This window comes from Dermacentor variabilis, chromosome 2, assembly GCF_050947875.1.
Source record: "Dermacentor variabilis isolate Ectoservices chromosome 2, ASM5094787v1, whole genome shotgun sequence".
In the NCBI taxonomy this organism is placed as follows: Eukaryota; Metazoa; Arthropoda; class Arachnida; order Ixodida; family Ixodidae; genus Dermacentor; species Dermacentor variabilis.
In genome coordinates, this window is record NC_134569.1 from 249,648,996 (window position 1) to 249,672,119 (window position 23,124).

At 50.3% G+C, this 23,124-nt stretch overlaps 1 protein-coding gene across 1 annotated transcript in view; it reads left to right on the forward strand.

Moving 5' to 3' along the window:
• The window catches only part of LOC142570759 (uncharacterized), a 120,884-nt gene extending 101,308 nt beyond the window's left edge, over nucleotides 1-19,576 (forward strand). The window contains exon 5 of the mRNA XM_075679098.1: nucleotides 17,152-19,576. Within this exon, the coding sequence (XP_075535213.1) occupies nucleotides 17,152-19,437 (2,286 nt within the window). The 3' untranslated portion in view covers nucleotides 19,438-19,576. The remainder of the gene's footprint in view (nucleotides 1-17,151) is intronic.
• The last annotated feature ends 3,548 nt before the right edge of the window (nucleotides 19,577-23,124 follow it).

Genomic DNA, 23,124 nt, shown 5'->3' on the forward strand with positions numbered 1-23,124 from the left:
TTGCTCTGTACAGAGTACAACTAAATCTGGACCCATGCTAAACGTGACTGACCTGCTCAGAATGTTTATAACGGTGCCGTATTCATGCCGAAAATCCATACCCAAGATCAGGTCTTTCCACCCCTCAGGCAAAACGGCAAAAGTAGCATCGAAGGCCGACGCACCAATATTAATTCTGGCGGTAACTTTGCCTGTGGGCGTCATCAACTGGCCTCCTGCAGTTCTTATGTGGGAACCCGTCTATGAAGTCTTGAACTTCTTAAGGCAATCGGCGAGGTTTTGGCTTACTATAGAGAAGTCCGCGCCAGTATCTACTTGCGCTGTCACTAGGCATCCATCTACGTAAACAGCGAGGTCGGCGCTAACAATTCCCAATGCAGTCGGCTACGTCGTATCGTCTGGTTGTACTGATGACGTTGGGGGTGTTGGAGCATCTTGACTGGCAGCAACCTCTCCCCCCCCTCCCCAGAAGTCGCTGCTCTTAGTTACCCCGACGAGGACTAGAGACCTGCCCCGGACTACATCGGCGTAACTGCGATGTTGCGTTGAAGTGCTCGATGCAGGTGACAGAGAGTGGGGTCGACGATACGATAGAGCGAATGGCTGTGCTGGCGTGGATATGCTGGTGTCGCGTCGGTTGTGCTAACGAGCGCGAGGGAACGTGGTTGGAAAGCTCCGGTATCTCGGTTTACAATACGGGCAAAAATGGTAAATATGGCCGACTTCCCCGCAATGGAATCTGTCGCAGAAACGAGACGAGACAGCTGCGTTCGATGCGAACGCAATCAAGATTCTTCTTTTTCTTTATTGATTTTTCTTCTTTAGCGCGCGCGCCTTTGGAGCCCGCCGTCTTTCTCGTCTTGTCCGCTCCCATGAGTTTCAACAGACGCAAAGTGGACGTCGGTCGACGGAGCACCACAAGTCTGTCTTGCGAACAAGTTGTCCATTGATGGGCGGCCTTTGCGACCAAGTAGGGGTAGTCGGCGTAGGGTAGTAGGACGGCGTTTCCACGGGCACATTAAGCTGCGGGGTCGGCGTCGGCGGCGGAGCGTACGGAGTTGTTAACGACTCGTTGTAAGGAAGAGGCAGAGACGACGAGCTGTGCAGGGGGGGCTTGGATGACGGTGGGCCGACGCGTAGTTGATAGACTGCTGGTCTGGTAGCGATTCGGGCAAAGAAAACGCTTGCCTGACTTCCTGCCGTACAACTTCTGCGACAGAAGCCACCACAGGTTCTTGCGGAGTCACCACAAGGTTGTCAAGCTCTTCTCGAACGACCTCGCGGATGAGCTCACGCAGGGAACACTCACTGCCGACAGTCAGTGCAGGGGCGCTGATCGAGGCGTTGCTCGGTCGATCGTAGTAGCCTCCTTGATGAACTCCGCAACAGTTGTTAGCGGGTTGCGAAGAAGACCGGCGCACAGTTGCTCTTTCACGCCCCACATGAAATGTCGTATTTTCTTCGTTTCAGGCATTGCGGGGTCAGCTCGGCGAAAGAGGCGGGTCATGTCCTCCGCAAAAATGGCGACGCTCTCATTTGGCTTTTGTAAACGTGATTCGATGGGTTGCTGAGCCGACTCGCGACGATCGTTGTTGACGAAGGTATCGAAAAGTTGCTGTCGAAATTCTTCCCTGGAAGACAGTGTGCCTTCCCGGTTCCATTACCGTGTAAAAGTGCTGTCTGCCAGGGCAAAGTACACGTGCGAGAGTTTCTTCTGTTCCGTGGTCTAACGATTCCCTTCGGCGACTCTCTCATATTGTTCGAGCCAATCCTCGACGTCCTCAAAAACATCACCGTGGATGCTCTCGGGAATCCGAGGGTGCTCAGCAGTCACCTGTGAAGCGCCTGCCGTTGCCATTCCTTAAAACGGAGGGCTCCCTTTAATCGTGACAATATTAAACGACGGATGAAACTTATCGGGACGCACAAGGGACACTTCAGAACGAGAAACATCTCAAACTTTAGCATTCGCAATGCAAAGGTTTAAAACGTTGCCACATGAAATGGCGATCAAGTTATGCTTCTGAAGGGAACAGAAGGAGAGAAAGTTAAACGGCAGGCTGCCTTTCTTCTCTTTGTAATCATCATAATTATAATATATATAAGCGTGTTCCATTAATCGCAGGTGTATTAAAATCACTAAGAAGGATTACTGTGTTCTTGCTATGGAAAAATGTTAGTTTCAATACAAGAGATCACTTCATCAAACAAAGCAGGGGAAATATTCGGCTGTACAGCGCGCTAGGCTGACTTTTGGCCAAATTGACTCATGTACACTTTCAATGTCATTGCGCCGAACACATCTTCATGAGTTGCCAACAAGAAACAGTACGCCACCACCTTTTTATTGAGACCCATTGAAGTCGCGGTCGCCTGTTTCTATTTACGCGCAAGCCCAGTGTTCGACAGCTATGCCGCCCATGCGCCCGTCGCGTGCACCACATTTCTCGGTACTTTTTTCTCCAAAACGCCACGGCGAGCGCCCTAGATTTTTCTAGGTATTTGGTGGGACTAGTTAGATGTTATGCTTGAGCTCACAATCTTCTCAGCCAGCTGTCGGTAAGAGAAAATTGGTTTTTCAAAACAGGTCGCCTAGGCTATTCTGAAATAAAAGTACCGTGCGGAAGTTGAAAGTAATTGGATAAGGGGATAAAGAGACGTGATAACAAGTTGGCCGTGGTGGGCGAGGTGCTTCGATCTACAAAAGCTGGCATAATCGTGAAGCATGGAAGGTTTCTCGCACCATGCGTCACGCCATCGCTGCAATCAAGCGTCCTTTCCTTCTTGACATCTCCATCTCTCTTCCAGTCCAAACAGTAGCAAAGCGCAGGCACCACACACAACGCATATTAAATAATCGTGCAACGTCCAGGAACAAAAAAATTCACGCAGAAACTCCTCGGGGAGTTGTCTAAGCCTGCGTAAGCATTGTGCCACTTGCTCATGGCCACGCAGCCCGGTGTCTTTACCAATGTTATGAAAATTCAACAGGCCAGTGCTAACAACAGCGCAGTGGTGACACGAGCTTAGCCGACGGTGGTGCAAAGAACATTGGTGACGCAAGCGAAGTACCGCAGGTGGCGGCGCCAGGTGCGCTGATGACGTTCCGATCATTATAACCTGTTATCGCTTTCTAGCGCCTTATCCGTCCGCGTCGAACAATTATGAACCGTATCAAACGTAATCGGGCGGCGGCTTCGTATAGCACCGCTGTGCGGGCCGCACCTTGAAAGCGATCTGCGCTGCCCACAAAGAATGCCGACTGCTCATAGCTTCGCGCGCTGTGTTCGCCCCGCTTACTTAGCGTTGAAGAGACGCGCGCGCCCGTATGTTGAAAGCGATCTGCGAAAGTGACAGAGTGAGGGGCGTGCTGAGAGCAGCGTAACCGCTGTGTTCTCGCCGCTTCGTTGGCATTGAAGAGAGAAACAGCGCAAAGGCAAATTCGCTCGCTGCTGCGGGCGCTACCTCGAAAGCGGTGGTCTTATTACGGTACGGATGGACGGATGGGCTCCTCGTTGCGTAAGCATAGAAATGCTTGTGCATTTAAAATTAAAACTTACCTACATTGCCTAAACGCTGCGAGTGCAGGCTGGGCCGAACACACTGTCCGCCCAGACACAGCCAGGGACGTAAAACCAAATACCTAGAAAGATCTAGGGCGTGTGCCGTGGCGCTTCGGCAAAAAAGTACCTAAAACGCGGTGCGTGCGGGCGGCGCAGTGGTCGACCACTGGGGTTGGGCGTGAATAGAAAGGTGGCGTTCCGGTGAGATCGGGAGACGCTGTAGTGCGGTGAAACGTCTGAAGAGGAAATTTCACTGCAGAGCCAAATGTCAAAATAGCAAGAATAGGAAAAGGACATTACAGAAAAATTCACGTGCTTTGGTGCGAACTTCACGAGCGTCTTGGTAAAAGATGTCCGAATTGCACGACACATTATCCTTCAGAAGAGTACGAATTTTCGGCTGGTTGGTTCATGATTACAAGCAATAATTATCCTTGTTATCTCGAGGGCATGAAGCATGTCGTCGTATAGCACCCCATGGCACGGCTTCAACACACATCTCATTCGCCACACTGACGGGTCATAATTCAGGCGCTTAAGGGCTTCATCATCGACGGCTACATGAAAAGAAAAATACGACTGACATGTTGTTTCAAGGCTCCGGCAGGAGAGGGGAGAAATATCGAAGGCATTCAAGTACTTCGTCAGGTCGGAAGAGGTTGTTTCAGTGCTCAACTTATGGTATCTTCGACTGGTCACCTCCATCCCCCGAAGCTGAGTCTAGCAGATCCGGCGTTCCTCGAGCTCAGAAGTAGAAGACAAGCGCCCAAGCCGAACGTGCGACTCGCTCTCGGAGGGGGAAATGGCAGATGCGAAACCACGTGCCTGCTGCCAACGTCCAATATTTCGGCTATCCAAAGCTCCCGGCAGTGCCGGGACAACCGGAGGACGCGCCGGCGGGACGAGGGTTCGTCGAGACGCCAGCATGCGGTGGCCTAGGTTCCCAAGGTTACGGTGGGCCGTCGCCAACAGCAGTGACGCGGCGCTGTGGTGACATTTCAATCTCGACGACCGCTCCGACGACAGCTAGGGCTCGGAGCGCCTCAGAGCACTCCAAGATGGAGGAGAGCAATCGAGAAGAACCAGCCGAACGCAGGGCGCACCCTCTTTCAACCGGCCGAAGACAACGCCGCTCGCGAGAGCGCTACAGAGCGCTCAGAAACGACCAGCCGGAGATGACATTAGAAACAAAAATCGCCTTCGGTCGTTGCGGCTATTGAAGCACGGACAATGTCGAACTCTTTAGGGCTGCAACTGAGGCAGGAGTCTTGTTCTTTTGGTCTAGTCTGGGGGACATTTTCAGTGGTAGGAGCGATATCACGGGGCGAAACGGCGGCTCGTTAGTCTGTAGTGCATAGAAACGCAGGTAGATCATGTCGCGTCGAGGCCGGAGTAGAAGAAATAGAAGACTTTCCAGAGTCGACAAATGACCGGTGTGACAGTTGCACGTCGCAACAGCTCGTTGCGCAGGCAACAAGCCTCCGCTCGGACAGTGGTGAGGACTTGGGTCTGTTGCTCCACGCCACGCGAGTGGTCCTTACAAGTGGGTTCACATTCTCCTCTCGCAGTTGCGAATCTTGGCGGCTCAGGAACGAGATTCCCTCGTTCCCAGACCGGCAATGCCACCTTTAAGGTCACCCAGTGGGGAAAGAAAGGGTAAACGTTTTGGGAAAGGGAACGCTGCAAGACGCACGCCGTCGGGTCGCTATCGCTAGGCTTAACACCTTGATGTGTCAAGTCACGCACAACAGAACAACAACGTTATTGAATCATAAATTTGAGCGGTATATATTTGTGGAGCCCCTATTCCGGGGCCCCACTGGCTTCTGCGGCTCGCCGGGCCCGGTCGAGGGTCGCCACCTGGCTTCCCAAGTCCAGTACGGTGAATCGCGCCTCCAACGATCAGTTAGCGAGTGAGCCCGTAATTAGCGGCGACATGGCGTGTGCCACGCGCCTAGGGCATTCGTATGTGATCTGCTGGAGTGTCGGGGTATCTTCACACCAGGGGCAGTTGTCTTTGTGTCGTTCGGGGTGCATGTTGTGTAGCTTGTGCAAGTGAGGAAAGGGGTTCGTCTGCAGTCGGCGCCAGTCCCTTGCCTTCGCCGTCTTGAGCTTGGGATCGGTAGTCTTTTTAAGTCGGCCGAGTCTTTGCAGTCTTTGCAACTCCAGTATTGTGACTCCGGTATACATTGGTTTGGGGGAGTGGGGGGATGTCCGTTACGGCGGAGTAACACGCGTCTCGGCCTGTCATCTCGAGCCAGGCGGTCCACCTTTTCGTTGCCGTCCACTTCGGCCTGGGCCGGGCATCAGGTGAAGCCATGCTCTTGCGTTAATCTTGGTCCCAGGCTGCGCACGACGTTGGCCGGCAAAACTCCCCGCAGGTATAGTCGGCATGCGTCCTGCGAGTCTCTTAGTACGTGAGCCGATCAGCCTATTGCTTGGGTGGGTCGTACGGCAAGGGCAATGGCGGCGGCCTCCGCCGTTGCGCTGGACGAGGCATGCAAGGACGCAGCCGTGACCATGCCTGCCCTACTTGTGGCGATCGCCACGAAAGCGGGGGTCCATGTTGTTGTGCGGGGTATTGACTTGCGTCCGCCAAATGCGCGCCCAGCCTTTGTAGCAAGGCTGTCATCCTGGCTCGTGTTCGTCTTGCGTGGTATGGCGGGGGCATGTTGCGTGGGATGGCATCCACATGTAGCCGCGTTCAGAGAGCGAGTGGTATTCGTTGAGTCTGGTCCTCGCAGAATTGTGGTGCCAGCTGATAGTGCTGGCCTCCTAATAGACAACGTCCCTGGGGCTTCGCGTTAACGCGCTCTCGCTGGACGTTGATCCTGGCAGCGGCGAGCTTTTCATATGTGTTTGCCAGCCCTAACTCCCGGAGGCGCTCCGAGCTAGTGCTCGCCGGAAGGCTGAGCGCTGCCTTACAGGCGATTCGAATCAGTTTACCCACATGGTCGTTCTCGCTGCGGTGCGTGGCTTGGAAGGGCAGTGCGTAAGTGAGGCGGGTAATGACAAAGGCTTTCACCATTCGCAAGGTGTCCGCCTCTGTCATTCCATCTTTGCCGCGCGCGATTCTGTTAAGAATTCCAGTGATACTGCTTACCGTGCGTTTGATTTTCGAGCGCGCGATGGAGACGCTGCCTGTTTCTTGTACGTGCATCCCGAGAATCCGCATGTTTGCTGTGCTCTTTATTGTTTCCACATCGAGAAAGAGTTCTAGGGTCGGTGCTCTGTTCGCTTGTGTATTCTTTGGTTTAACATATTGGTATGCCGACTTGGCCGGGGCGCATTTCATGTCTTGTAAAGGTCTGGGCCGTGTCAATGGCTCTTTGGAGGATGTCTTTCCGGTCACCATACGAGCCTCGAGTGGCGCATAGCGTGATGTCATCCGCGTGCATGGCACACCCGAGATATCGGTGCGCCTCCAGTTATTGCGCCAGTTTTGCGTAGGCCGATGTTGAATAGGAGCGGTGATAGTATAGAACCTTGAGGGGTGCCTCGTCCCGGTAGGCCGTATGAGAGTAAGCGTGTCGTACCTACCCCAGTATGGGCTGTGCCGTTGCTCAAGAAGTCTTACACGTAGCGATGTATTCTATCGCCACATATTACGTCCTCGAGCCCCTCAAGAATCGTGGAGTGCGTGATGGTGTCAGAAACTTTTTTGAATGTCGAGTGGGAGCAAGCTCCTTTCTGCACTTCCTGATGGGGCGTTCAGGACTTCGTGTTTCAGCAGTAGGAAGAGGTCTTGGGCTAAACTTTCGCCTGAAGCTAACCACTGTGGTAAGAAGCAGGTCTTTGGTCTATATGTCTCTCGAGTCTGCTGAAGACGACTCGCTCAAAAAGCTTGCCCAGGCAGAAGAAGAGCGAGATGCGTCGTACTTGGCCTTGTTCGTGTGGTTTCCCCGGCTTCGGCATTAGAATAACTTTTGCCGTTTTCTATTCCGAGGGTAGTCGGCCGTAGGGATTCCGTACCGTGTCTATAAAGAAATCGGTTATCTTTTGGATGGCCCAGTCGCTCAGGTTTCTTGGCATTGGTAATTCGATCGGGGCCCGGTGCCGTGTTCTTCTTAAATGCCTAGCTGTGGCGTAGAGTTCTGCAAAGCTGATAGGAGCGTCCAGATCTCCGTTATCTTGGCCGTGACAGTTCCTGGGGATAGGTGCTGGTGTCAGTGCTTCTCCGGTGTAAGTGTCCTTTAGTAGCTGGAGGAGCTCGTCTTCCGTGCCTGGGTATTCTCCGGCCAGCTTCCTCATGCCGTTATTCGCTTGCGTACGTGTGCTGGATGGGTTCAGCATGCACGAGAGGATAGCCCAGGTTTCCTTGGTGCTCAGGCTGTCTCGTAGGGAGTCGCAAAAACTTCGCCAGTTGTTGCTATCGAGCTTTCTGGTATAGGGGTTGGCTTCTTCTCCAAGTTGGTCGATCTGGTTTCGGAGTTTACGGTTGTGTGTCTGTCACTTCCAACGCTTTGATAGACTTCTGCGGGCCTCCCATAGGTGTGCCAGGTGGTTGTCCACCTCCGGCGTTTCCGGTGTGGTCTGATACTCTTTGGTGGCGGCATTGTATATTTCTTTAAGGAAAGTGCTTCATTCTCCTGCACAGGCTGGTGTTGAATGGGCTGCCTCCTGTTTCTCTCTGTACTCTTTCCATCAGTGAGTTTGGCCGTCCCCAGCAATTGGCATATTTTGCCGCGTCGAAGGTTGCATTTATGATATAACAGTCACTGCCTAGCATCTCGTCCAAGTTGCTTCAGGTGACTCGTCTGTCGTCATTGACAAAAGTTAGGTCAGGTGTAGTATCACGATTCACGCTGTTGCCTACTTTGGTGGGGATGCCTGGCAGCGTGATCAGCTAGAGTTCGTATGTATGTGTCGTCTTAAGAAGGTTGTAGCCCTTCGCTGTGTCTATGTTGTATCCCCACTCTGAATTTCTGGCGTTGAAATCTCCGAGGAGAAATAGCCTATCACGTCGCTCGAGTAGGGTGGACACGTGGTTCAGTAGCGATGAGAAGTCGGCTTTTTGGTCTCGTGGTGGACAGTAGACATTAGCCAAGATGCGCTTTGGTAGACTGTTCTTTACCGGCCAGATTGTTAAAATTTGGTGCTGAATTTCTGTTCTCGGTGGCTGGTGATGGCAAAATCTTTTCGAGTTAGCGTTGCCACCATTCCGTGGTCCGGGGCCGTGTATAGACAGTAACCCTCTATCGGTCTCGCTTGCTTCTCCGCCTCTTGGAAGCAGATGAGGCCGGGAGGAACTAGCGCCGCTTTGGCGTATTCTTTTAGTGTCGCGTGTTTGCTGCGTAGTGATCCGCAGTTCCACTGTCATATAGTGGTATTCTCTTGCTGCCTGGTTGTACTGTTAACAATGATGGGAAGTTTCGGGGGTTGTGGTATCCTCGGTGTCCGTGGTGACCATGATCTTTGCGTTCAGCTTGTCCTAAACGAGGCTGTGTCGTCGTTTGAGCGGTCGCTCACACTTCTGAACGGAATTGTCTACGTATTGTGTCGTTCTTAGAATTCCATAAACACCCACTGTATTTGCGCTTGTAAATGATCTTGCATTTGCTGAAATTGTTGTGGGATGTGTTGCTGCTGCAACGCAAACATGTGTTCGACTTGCTGTAGTGTCACTTGTGGTGTCTTTTCTTGTGGCGATTTGAGTTTGTGCTGGTGGCCGCTGTGACAATGACTGCTGTGTTAGCCATTTGAATTGTGCCGCGAGTGGTGGTGGAGTTTGCGGTTGCTGTTGCGGCTCCCTGCCGCTTTAGTGTTTTTACCTCTTGCATATTACCGTCTAAGGTAGCCTTAAGTTGTCTACCCTCTGAGATGGCTCGCCTGTATTCCTCACTGTGCGTGACGAGTTTGGTCGTGGAAGACTCGAATCCCGCCCAGCTTACCTGTGCTGGCGTATTCTTTGAATTGGTCTTTGTTTCCGGGTTCGGGATTTTCGTTTCTACGTACTTGCTGGCGGGGTGAAGGTGGCAGTGCGCTGCGTGGATCTGGAGCGGGATCTCTCCGTGCTGGCGCTTCTGCTTCTCTGGCTTCGACCCGCCCTGCAGTCCTCGCGTTCGGAGGAGAACCATCTTAGTTGCCTGGTGACCTGCGGACGTGGCGTCGGCGATGCTCGTGGCTGTGGCGGTTGCTTCAAGCGTTTGGTGCAGCTCTTGTCCCGGGTAAAATGCCCTCCTCCCCCCCCTCCCGCACGAGGCACAGATTAGTTCACAATGGTGTCCTTCGCTTGGGTTCTCGAGCCCAAACACCTTGCAGACTCGTCGCGTAGGATTTGGGCAAAGGTGCGTGCGGTGTCCTTTGCGGCGGCAGATTTTGCAGACTTGGACGAGAGCACCGAAGGGGTGAGACAAGAGTTCTCCTCCATAATAGTATACGGTTCTCGGTAGTAAGGGCTCGTTAAACGTTAGGGTGGCATTTTGGGTATCGCCGATTATGCGGGCCTCTATCAGCTCCACTCCTTGCCTGCGAATCCGCATGTTGGCAAGCAGGGTCTCTGACGGAGTGTGTCACCGGTATGCCGTGCATCGCCGATGGCTGCGTATGTTTTCAAGGCGTGGCCTATGCCGTTGATGGTCAGGAGGCGGAGTCCTCGTGCTTTCATGGCCACCTATTGGTGCGGAGTAGAGAGGATTGCGATGTTGGAGCCCGGCTTGATTCTCAAGATAACTTCTTCCCCAGAAAATTTATTGTTCCAGGCTTCAATGATTCCTGTCGCCATTGTTGGTGTGATAATGTAGTGTAGGGGTAAGTCCTGATGCAGTGGTATAACGATCTTGAAGTCGTCCTTCGGTAGAGGTGGGACTTTGGGCAGTTTGCTTCCTTTCGGAGATGGCGGTGTCTTGGTGTCTTCGTTCGTTTCCAGCTTGTCTTTGGCCGGCGCTTTTCCACGCTCTCTTTCCAACAATTGTCGTTTCCGTTGGCGTAGCCTTAGCACCGTTTGCCAGTCTGCATCGGTATCGGGGAGTTGTGGGGGGGGTGTAGAACGCAAATTAGGTCCGCTCACCTCCGTTTGGTTGATTGGGTACTCCGTCGAAGTGCCGGGCCCGGTGAGGTCCATTGCGTCTTCGTCGTTCAATGCTTGCTGGCGTGACGTCCAGGTGCTCGTGAAATCTCTAGTTGCTCCCCTACCCATGATTAGGTCAGCTTCGAGTCGGATCCCGCCGGCAGAGGCGTTGCTGGAACGCCTCGTTGGCGTTCGGATTAGCGCGAAGAATATCGGTGGGAAACGGAGAAAAGGCCGCTTCCCATATCCCTTCCGGCGAAAGAGGCCTGGGCGAGGGCGGTCGGCGAAGGTGGCGTCGTTTCGGTAGTTTCGGAGCGTGCCGACGACACGTCCCTTCCCCCCCTTCGGCCGACTGAGTGGAACTCGGCTTAAAGCGGGAGGCACATGGTGCGATTTCCCGTGCGATCTGTCGTACCGCGCGTCGTGTGCGACTTGCCGCGTTCGGCGATTCGGGACACGTGGTACGAATGACCGAGCGGCGGGTAGCTGCGCCCAGAACCGGCGCCCTTGCGTTGAAGTACGCAATGCTGCATAACTTCGAACAGAAAGTGAAAGCAAACGTATTTGCACAGCTCTCTTGTCATCGTTTGTTTCAAACAATATAAACACGCATATGGAAGCACTGTAGACGTGTTTCCGTAAGGCCGTGTTAGCAGTAACGGCTCCTTTGGCAGCCGCCGATGGCTATAGGAGCCGGCAGGCATAGCTCGCTCGGCCATCGAATCCGTCACCATTGGCGCTTGTGACACGATCGCTTGCAGCTCGTATGACGAAGCGCCTATGTTAGTCGGCACAACATGTACACAGGTATCTCAGGCTTAAATTGCAGCACATTTGATTTCATTGGCGCCGACGGAAGCGAACGAGCATTCCAGGCGAGCTTGCGATCGCTGGGAGACTGTGTAGGCCTAGCTCACCGGCCGTCTATCCCGTCTATCCGAGGCCGAGGGCCCATGCCGATGCGTCCGCAGCTCGTAATAAAGCGCATAAATTCATGAGCACAATCAATGCCTGAGCATTTATGTTTCTCTTAAGTGAAAATACGGTTAGTTTTCTCGGTGCCGTTAGTAGCGATGAGTAAACACGCCAGTCAGGCGAGCAGCTTCGTACAGACGATTGCTGGCGCGTCTGCGCTGACCGCGTCTGATTAGAAATCACGCCTACGATTTACTATATCGCACAAAGTTTTATAACATGCACTCTTTCGAGGCCACTTTATTCTATAAGTTATGTCGTGCCAGAAACAAATTGCAGCTTATTTATGTGCCGCCGTCAGGCGGCGAAAGAGGCCTTCGTTTCGACCAGGGAGAAAAAGAAAACAGACATGATCGGAGCGGCGAGGCGCTCGCTCGCCGGCTCCGCCCCGTCGGGTCTACGACGTGGCCGTGACGTTCGCGCTGCCGACGCTGTCATTGGCTGCGGTCACCCGACCGATGCGGTAGTCGCACGACAATATTCAGCAAGTTGGTCGCATGCGCGGCGTGCGATTCGGCACCGCGTGCGGCGGATTTGGTTGAGAACCTGTTGGGCGCGGTTGCCGATGCGAATGGTCGTACGACCGATCGCACCCAAAATCGCACCATGTGTCTCCCGCTTAAGTCGCACAAACCGCAGCAAAAGGAGCGTGATCCGGACTTCAAAAGCCCCACTTCGTCATCTGGCCAGGCCACATAATTCTCATGCACGTTTTTCACGCTTTTCACGGGGACAGGACTACTGTTTTCCGAAAAGAGGACACGAGCAGAGCAAGCATGCGTCATTACTGGGGGCCAAGCTGCGGAATAATAATAATAATAATAATAATAATAATAATAATAATAATAATAATAATAATAATAATAATGTTTATTCCTACCACAATGCAAAACAGCACGAACAGACTGGTCTAAACCTCAGTTGTCTTGTAGGACCGGGCCTATGATCATGATGCACATGGGTAAAAAAAGTAAATAAGTTCATGAGACAAGTAGAAGAAAGAAAATAAATGAATAACAAGAAATGAAAAAGAAGAACAAGATAATGTTTGGTTATTCTGCCACGAACAAAGAAAATTGAAGAAATAAATATTACAATGCCAAAATGTTCTGGAAGATAATTTCCCCATAGCTCCTTCAATAATTCTTTCAGCGTGCTTTTCCAAGTCGCGCTCAACTTTTCATCTCATAACTTCTCAAGAATGTCCGGCACATATGCACAGCGTCTGGCCGCATTATACCTTGTGACAGAACAAAGAGCTACATAACGGACGTGCTTTCGAAATTCCCTTGTGTCGGCATTTTTTTGTTTGAATGTGAAATTCCAATTATGTTTAAAGACACCTGTTTCGATAAGCAATGATTGGAAATTCGGTAGACCAAGTTCGCGGAAGATATTTGCAGCTGTTACTAAATTGTAGGCAACATTTTTAAGAACACTTTTATATAATCCTGTCTACCCTGCATCTCCGACGATCCGAAGAGAACCCGAAATCTGTAATGCCGCATCTCGACACACTATAACGCAATGCTTGTACAATAGTAATATTATGAATATATGAGTTTTTTCAGTTCACTGCATACAAACCAAGGAAGGGAGTCAAGCCACGGTACACCGCTTGACCTTAGGAGGGCTACGCTTCCTATACAAATAAAATACAATAAAATTATTAAAATGTGGGTGTTTGAGAATCCACAGCGTGTTCATCAGCTACGTTAACAAATATATTGCGGCAAACCTATGATTATTAAAGAATGAGCAATTGCGTAGCCATCGGTGAACAAATCCAGAAAGGGAAATCAAGCGTATTGTCAAGAAATGTCAGTATATTAAACATAATGAAAGGCAGGGATAATTATAATTCAAAAGCTTACAACACTTTACAGGTGCAATAACACACCCAGAAAGGTCAAGCATGATTACTGCAGTAAAAATCTATACAGAAAGCAGAACCGACTACCGCAGTACATTGAAAGAATATCTTAAGTAGTCGTATTAGAATCCAGGAATAAAATGAGTTCACACTAACACGGGGTAAGCCCGAAACTGTGAATTTAAAAATTTGTATTTTTAACCTGTAATGTATACATTTTGTAAGGAGGGTTTCTTCGGCTCGTAGACCAGCAGCGAAACATTCATATTTAAAACAGCGCAAATAACATGGACAAGGGAGGACGCAGGTCAGCGCTCGTCCTGTGTCCTCCCTTGTCCATGTTATTTGCGCTGTTTTAAATATGAATGATCCGTACCAACTAGCTCGCACCCAAACCCTTCTGAGTCAGCAGCGAAAACTCAGCCTCCAGAGCAGCAAGATAAGTGTAGTTGTCCATCGTGTCAAATGTTGAAAATGAGGTCAGTGGCTCTGCTCTGCCAAGGCTTTCACGGCGGCGTAAAGTAATTGGTTCAGCCGATGGGTTTGACACGCACATGAGAGAGGCGCCAGTTTTGAACTCGAGGACGGCGACTGGCCGTGGTAGTGAACAGCGGAGAACTAAGAGTTCAGACGGAGCGAGGAGTACTGTGCCGTCATCTACAGAGTCACAAGTACTGACAAGAGCCGAAGACAATGCAGGTATAACGGTGTATTCTGAAACGGCGATTTTGCGACAAAGGTCCTTGTGGTGAGTGATAATACCGGTGGAAAACTGAAAGAGCTCGATTTCGGTCCGGGCGCAGTCCATGATCGCATGATGTGTTGCGAGAGAGTCCCAACCTAATATAAGGTCGTGTGGACATGATGGCAACACGATGAATTCTATGATATAAAGGACCTCCTGAATGACGACACAAGCGGTGCAGGCCCCGGATGGTTCGACGTGCTGCGCGTTGGCAGTCCGAAGGGGCAGTCCAGAAAGCGGCGTCGTCACTTTTCCTGTATTGCGGCAAATATGGGCATCTATCGCTTAAAGTGCAGCGCCGGTGTCGACAAGTGCTAGCGTCAATGTTCCTCCTATTTCGACTTCGGTAACGTTCTTCGGGAAAATATGAGGCCTTATACATTTCGCCGACACCGCTGTTCTCGTCTCCTGGACTGCGATTTTCAATTTTCCTGGCTCAAAGGGCTCCGCCGCCGGTGCATGGGGGAAAGGGATCGGCGGCGAGGAGAAGGTGAACGGCGAGCGGCGGAGAATGCGGTGTCGACGGCAGGAGGAGATCAAAGGTGTCCGAAAAGTTGCGGCGTTGTTGGAAACGTGGCGCATATGGTCGCACATTGTTGGGGACGTTCGGTGTAAGCAGGCTACAGTGACGTGCCACGTGTCCAGAACGGCCACAATAAAACGAAATCGGACGGTTGTCTTCCGTGCGCCAATGGTCTTGAGGTGGTGCATAGTGCACCAGTGGACGGACTGGAGGGGGATACGCGTGGGCGCAAAGGTGGGCGAAGGGGGTCTGGGGCGCAGGCCTCATGGCGACTTCGGCGTACGTCAGGGGAGCGGCCGTCGGAGCCTGCTGGAAAGAAAGCGAAATGTGGTCGGCTACCTGCTCCTTGACGACAGATTGGAGAGCGGGCGCCAGCGGAGTACTCGGCTGGCCTTGTGTAAGTGGAATCAAGGAAAGCTGACGAGCCATCTCTTCACGGACAAACTCCTTGATCTGTAGCAGCACCGAAGTGTTATCCGGGGCAGCAGCCAAGCTCGACATTGAAGTGGTCTGAGGTGTAGATTGGCGGGTGGCTACGCGTTGTTTGCGCAGTTCGTCGAAGCTTTGACAGAGGCTGACGAGTTCAGAGACTGTCGACGGATTTTTCGCCAACAGCATCTGGAGGGTGTCGTCATCAATGCCTTTTAAGATATATGGCGGATCATCTCGGCATCAGCCATTGCGACGTCAACGCAGTTGCAGAGGCCGACAACATCTTCTATATAACTTGTAAATGTCTCCCCCCACTGTTGCGCACGGCCACGCAAACGTTGCTCGGCGCGAAGCTTGCGAACCGCGGGGCACCTGAATACCTCTGTGACGTTAGTCTTGAAGGCCGTCCACTTCGTCAGATCACGTTCGTGGTTGCGGTGCCACACGCTGGCGACACCGCTCAAATAAAACGACACGTAATTAAGTTTTTTGGTGTCGTCCCAGTGGTTGTGGATGCTCACCCGGTCGTAGTCAGCGAGCCAGTCTTCTACGTCATGGTCTTCGGTACCACTGATGATGGGTGGGTTGAGTTGACGCAATGGGCCGGGGCAGACCACGGTTGTCACCGGGGCAGTGCGTTGTGGCTGTGGTGTTCCTTCTTCCGGCATTATGAAGACGGGCTGCAGTGTCCGATTCCGAAGCTCCAGAATTCCGGCTGTACCCCGCACCTGCACCAAATGTAGGAAGGGTTTATTCGGCTCGTAGAGCAGCAGCGAAAACTCAGCACCAGCAGGTAGGGCGCAGCCAGCGAACGAACTGGGTACGAGTCACATGATAACCATGATGGCAACGGGTATTTTCAGCCTGCCGATCTTCTTCGTCACAATCTCTTAAATTTATGGGGTTTCTATCGTTCTTTTGCGACTTAGAGAATATCTGGGCGGAGATTTCTTCACTCAGGTGCTATAAATGTAAGGTTTTCGATGCTATAGTCTTTCTCAGGTCTGTCTGTTAGGTACTAGTGGCTGTATCCAAAGTTTCAAGCGGTGTGTGTAACGTAATATTTACGCCCAAATTGTCTTTTATCTCTGTTAGAGAAGGATAGTACATGAAGAACTATTTTATTATGTGTCTGATCACCATACAACGGCCGATACTTTTCTGAATACGAAGGTGGGACTTTTACGGACAGGTAATTTTTCTATTGCCCAGACAGGGCGTTTCTGCAAGTTGAGAATGAAGGAAACGGTTATTAGCACATTTTGTGCCCCAAACTAAGAGCCCGCACTGTATGTTAGAGTAAACTAGAAAAGAATGCAGCTGCATTTTAACTGCGGATGACATCGAAGTTCTGAAACTGTTTATTGCACCAAAAGAGCGCGTTATCTTTCTGCGTATGTATCGAATGCGCTCTAACCACAAGAAATATTCATCAGATGCCATACCTAGAATATTGATCGACTGTTCTTTAACTAGGATGGTGCGTTGGAATGAAAGATTCAAAACGTGTTCGACAGTATTGTTTTTGGCACGGAATATGACTTATTTTGTCTCCACCATATTCAGCCAAGCCTATCAGTTTATTGCCGCAGTGCAAGCCTATTTAGCCATTCATAAACAGTACTTCCTATTACGGACAAGCTGACTCCCGTAAAATACCGAATAGGTTAGTGTCACCTGCGCGACTGGGGACACTTGGGTGTGGTTGTAAAGTAGTAAAATAATCCCCAAGATTAATTCCTGAAAGGCACAATGTCATTACTCAATGCCCTTCTGGGCCCTGCAAGGCTTCTTGAATAGAATAGAACACTCCAAAATGAGAGATAAAACTCTTTAAGACAGTCTACTGAAACCTGCTGCCGAGGTAGCTGTTAATCAAATCGAGTACTAGTCCCCTGATTCCATTATGTCGCATCTTTTGGAAAGAATGGCACGATTGATAGAATATAGGACTTTTCATAAATCTAAAAAAAAACCAACAGGTAATGGTGATTTTCCGATATTATCTAAGCGTTTTATCGCTGTATGCAGGCGAAATCCAGCAAACTGGCTCTCGGGCAGACGTGCCGAACGTACGATCGCTGGATGGCTGACCAGGCCCGGTGCGAGGTGATCCGTGAGAACCGCAAGACGGGCTACCAGGTGCACATCATTGTCGCTTTCCTCATGCTGCTGGCCACTATCATCGGTGCGTTGGCCATTCTGAGCGTGTATGGACGTCGCCGCTACATGTCAATGTTCCTTGACTCGGACGAGTTCAACAGCACCATGAACAGCCCCTGGTACCGGTACTTCTTGCGCAGCTTCAACATCAAGAGTAATAGAAGTGGTGCCATGCAGGAGGCGTTCGGTTTGTGCAGAACTCCCGAGTGTGGCAGAGAAGGCGCCTACATTGCGGGTGCCCTGAACTGGTCCGTGAATCCGTGCAGCGACTTCTACAGTTTTGCGTGCTCCATTCCTGCGTCCAGCCCAGACTACCATGCCGCGGACACCGTGATTGTCGACGACATCAAGAACGCTGTTCTCAAGATCCTACGCGAGGAACGCCGTTTTGTCGACAGCCCTGTCTCTATAGCACGGCGTCTTTGGATTGAATGTATGAACGTGAGTGCGCTGCGTTCTTTGAAAATTGGTCCTTTGCAGTCTGCCTTAAAAGTAACTGGTCTGCATGGTTGGCCGTATGAAGCAGACGAAGACAACACTATTTCGACTGTTTGGAACACATCGGCAAAGATCCTCAGGTACTTCGGCATACCAACGTTGCTAAATGTTCGCCTAACAAAAGTATCTAGAACATCAGACGCGGTGGTAGTGTTGGACAAGTCGAGCGCTTTTGGATCTCTGGATGATTTCAGCAATAACAACTCCGTTAGCGAGCGTTCTCGAATTCTTCATAATTTGATGCGTCTCGTCAGCCCCAAAGCTCCTCGAGGTCTTGCTGACGAGGCTCTAGAATTTGTTCACTACGTGCTCCGACTGACGGAAAGTTCATCAAGTAAAGATAGCGAAGAGCAAGTCAGAAGCCTCGGGGACTTGAGCCTTTTCCAGCCTTTTGTCTTAAACGCCCTCGGCGATGCGCTCGATAACATCACCGGCGAACCTGTCCTTCTACTGCAATCCTCTGAGTATATCAATGACCTCATTGAGGCCATTAGAGTGACTCCCCCACACGTCACACTCAACTACCTCGGGTACACCCTTGTGGACGACATCAAACCCTTCGTTCTTCCCCCATCGTGGGACGCGCCGAGCCGGGACAAGGTCTGCCTCGAGGCTCTTGATAAAGCCTTACCTCGCATGGTTCATTACATGGCCTACACAAGGTTCAAGACCACGCTGGAGAATGTTGCCATACGCAACATAATTGATGACCTCAAGCACGAACTCATGACGGCCATCGCCAAAACGACATGGCTAGACGTATCGACCAAGTCGCAGCTCCTAAAACGCCTCACGGAAACCCAGATCCATGCCTTCTTCCCGCACTGGATGAGCAACAGCCAAGTGGCGCGCGAGTTCTTTGCAGACCTTCCTGAGGTGACGCCAGGTCGGGCGCTCGAGTCGTACCAGGCAATCCGTGAGCACACGTTTCGGACGTCCATGCTTGATCACTTCGACAAGAATGACCTCTGGAAGGGTAGCGTGTTTGACACGGACTGCTCTGTGGACCGCGAATTGAACAATGCCTATTTCCCGGTAACGTTGGTCAATGTTACCGGCCGAGCAACGCAGTTCTTCCTGCTCTTCCAGATTCCACGCATCGGCTCTCGCCTTGTGCGGTGTCTCTTCCTGACACTTCTCGAGGGAAGCGTCTACGGCGGCGGGAGCCTCAGGTATGAAGGCGGCGGGGCTTCCTGGTGGTCGCAGACAGCGCGCCAGAGCTACCAGGCACGAAAGCATTGTTTCAGTAGCCAGAGACCTGAAATATGCGACACCGTGGAGAACACAGGCGACGCGGTGGCCCGTCGCCGGCACCAGGCGTTGCTGGGAGAAATCGCCGAGGCTGCGGCTGTAGCTCCGGTTCTCAAGTTATACAGGATGTACATCATGTCTCGCAGCAGGCACCGGACAGACTACCGCTTCCAGAACGCCGAGGGCGTCTCGACGAACCAACTGTTCTACGTGTACCATGCACTTAACTTATGCCAACCGCGAACCCTCCTGGAACGCAGCTCGAGGGATGTGGCTGGGATGTGCAACGAGCCGTCAAGGCGAAGAGTTAATTCCGCTTTGATGAACGATCCAGAGTTCGAGAAGGTATTTGGCTGCAGCCCTGGAACAAGCATGAACCCAGCGACTAAATGCAGTTTCTACTAGCGGTAGGCACGACCGGTGCTTGATGGCGTTACTTCTATTGTTCACTTGTTGGAAACTCTCTCTCTTCAATTATGCCCCTCACGCATTTGCCTTTGTAAGCGCATGACCATAACGTGGCTCAATAAAGGATCCACGCTTTTTTTTTTCAGAAGGTTATGAATCAATTGCAATCTGAAGAGTTCTCTTGTGTGTAATCGTTCAGTGTTCCGGTTACCTCCAGGACGATGGCAATTCCGCCGGTGCTGTTTCGCGGGTGCGAACACAGCGTCTCAGAGCGTGAGCTGTCACCAACTTGAACGTGACAGGTGCGCCAAACGACTAGTCGCGGGGCATTTTATTTCTCTTTTTCTTGGGGGGGGGAGGGGGGCTTTCTGTGAGGCTTGAGAAATGCTTTCACGTAGCATATGCTAATACGTGCGTAAGGACGCTCGATGGCACATTTTGCCGGATGGCCTAGGATTTTCGTATGAACACTTTTGCTCGGAATATATTATTACTGAAGTTTAATAATTAATAACAACTTATGTAAGTAGGCGAAATATAGAGAATAAACTCTGTGGCTCTAAGGGACGGTTTCTTTCCTGCTAGGTGGAACTTGCACACACACACACACACACACACACACACACACACGCATATATATATATATATACATATATATATATACATATATATATATATATATATATATATATATATATATATATATATATATATATATATATATATATATATATTATCAGCCCGGCTATGCCCACTGCAGGGCGAAGGCCTCTCCCATACTTCTCCAGCTACCCCGGTCATGTGCTAATTGCGGCCATGTTGTCCCTTAAAACTTCTTAATCTCATCCGCCCACCTAACTTCCTGACGCCCCCTGCTACGTTTCCCTTCTCTTGGAATCGAGTCCGTAACCCTTAATGACCATCGGTTGTCTTCCCTCCTTATTACATGCCCTGCCACATGCCCATTTCTTGATTTCAACTGAGATTTAATTACCTCGGGTTTGTTCCCTCACCGAATGTGCTCTTATCCCTTAACGTTACACCCATTATTCTTCTCTCCATAGCTCGTTGTGTCCTCAATTTAAGTAGAACCCGTTTCGGAAGCCTCCAGGTTTCTACCCCTTTCGTGAGTACTGGTAAGAGCTGTTATAAATATATATGTGTATATATATATATATATATATATATATATATATATATATAAGTTGTAAAGTGTTTTAATATATAGGCAAAAACGCTCAGCAGCAGCATCATTCCCGTCAAGAGTGTTTCGGCTGTAATTTTTATATTACAGAAGACAGAAATGTGGTGAGACAGGAAATGCTTGCCTATCTAACGCAGTGCCGGGAATGAGGCTAAGCGTAGTTTTCTTGAAAGGCCACATTTGCTGTGTTTAAATGCTTGATACTAGACAAAAACGACGCTGAAGCAATAGACGGATAACGAAGCCGCTTTGATTTTAATAACTTGCTGCTTGTTTGTTCTCTTGCATTTCGTGTTTGCCGCTATTCCTCCCAAAGGGCGTTTAGGGTACCATAAAAAAGATGATAATTTACGGTGTGAGGGAAAGGGCTAATAGGATAGAAACGGAGCTTGTGAGTGCTGTCGAGGCGCTGGTGCCGAGGTGGTACTTGCAGCAGGCCGATGGCGCGAGCACGCGAATCCAGGCGCGCCTTGCATCGCGTTTCCCGTGCCGCACCACTCCACAACAAAGCCGTTGCCGCCGGGCTGCGTAATCGGGGGCCGGTTGAATATCCCGCCGCCTAATCGGTGCGCAATGAGTTGCGTGCCGTGATGGCCATTAAGTGTTGTGCTGCGCCGGCCTCCCACTCACCTTGCTTGGCTATGGCACGTAGCTGCGCACTCTTGCTCTTATTACACTTACTTCTGCTTTGTTTAGCATTTATGCACGTTCCGCAGTAGTCAAGACTGGGGCCACCCGGAGAAAAATTGCACGATTATCTTTTTATTTCTTTTCTATTAAAAGCGTTTCAGGAGTGAATACGTGTATATCGCTTTAAACATTTATTGTTTATCGGCGTTCATGTTTTTTTTCTTTCTGTTCGCCAGCCTCTTAGGCTGCTCATCGAAAAGCTTTATGCTTGGCTCTTAAGTAAATCGGTTCTCAAGACCATGTGCCAACCTTGCGATGAGAGAGGCGGCCTGTAAACTCAACGTCAAGCTACGACGGAGATAACGTGACAATATGAGAAGTAAATGAACGAATGAATGAATTAAACCTTCACTTGCAGAAGGCGTGGCTCTGTGGCATCGAAATCCAACGCACATTTGGAACGTATGTGAACCATCGCTTCCGCGAAGCGGTTAAAGAAGCGCTAGGAAGCTGCCCATTTTCTTCCTGCCTTTTTTTGCGGCAACGGAAACTGTAGCGCGCATACATTCTCTCACGCACCTGTACTGCGGAATATGACAACATTTACGTTGCCTTGCTTTTCTTCATATTTTTTGCGCGTGGGTGGCAATTTGGGCACCGTACAAACCGACCTGCAACACAGGCACACTGCCGACCTCCGCTTGGCCAGACGACGGCTTACAAGACGCGAACGACCACCATATAACTCGAGAAGCCACTTCAGCTGTTCTCCAGAATCTTACGGAGGCTATTGTGTTTGCACAATGAAAGTATACGTTTCATTGGGGCCTAATGATTAGAAAAGTGGCCATAAGTACACTCTAAAAACAAAGAGAGTTCCGGGCACTCTCTTTGAGGGTATAACTGCTTGTCCCACATTTCACTCTCTTTCCGAGAGTAGATCGACCCTCTTTGAAGAGAGTACGGCAACTCCTCCTGACAGAGTTTTGTTACTCCACTGCAAGGGAGTGCTAGTACTCTTCCGCAGAGGGCTAATACTCTCCCCACAGGGGTAATAGTACTCCCGCGAATCGAGTGCTTCTACTCCTACAAACCGAGTACTTCTACTCCTCCAAGGCGAGTGTTTCTACTCCCCAAACAGCGTGCTTGTACTCCTTCAAAGCAGAGTGCTAGTACTCTTCCCAATAGTGTAAAGCACGATGTAGATCTATAGTCACGTTTGAAGGGATTCGGAATACTTACATGTGGGGAATATTTTATTCCTTCATAAGCAGCTTCTGCACTTATGCTTGGTGAATGGGATGTAATGTGTAGTCGCTGAGTTTTTCACATGAAACATTTTCTCTTAAAAAGTCAAAATCTTTATTGATCCGTCACGAGGCAACCTAAATAACTTGAGAAACATACTGACAAACACATAGAATCAGATTACAATGATGCCCATGAAACTTAGAACACATCCTGTAATAAAACATAAGTATATTCTGTAATTTCATCAGTATTACAGTGTCTAAATATGTTTAATTTAAATTCATTCCTTCTTTTCAAAAACAGAGTATACAATTGAAAGTTAAACATAGAAAAAACGTACAAACTCACAAAGTATTGACACTGTGATTGAAGAGAAATGTAGGCTACATTACAGGCCAGCAAACTCATTTCTGGCACAAAACGCGTGCACTTACATGGCAGAGGTTACCGGACGAGCTGCTATGCATGGGGCTGGTAATGTAGATAAATTGTGCAAGAAACTTTTTTGTGTGCCATATTCTAAGACCGCAGCTCATTTGATAATATCCTGCACAGTATATGGATTTTCCCGACTGACAGTACAGTGCATTTAGAAATGT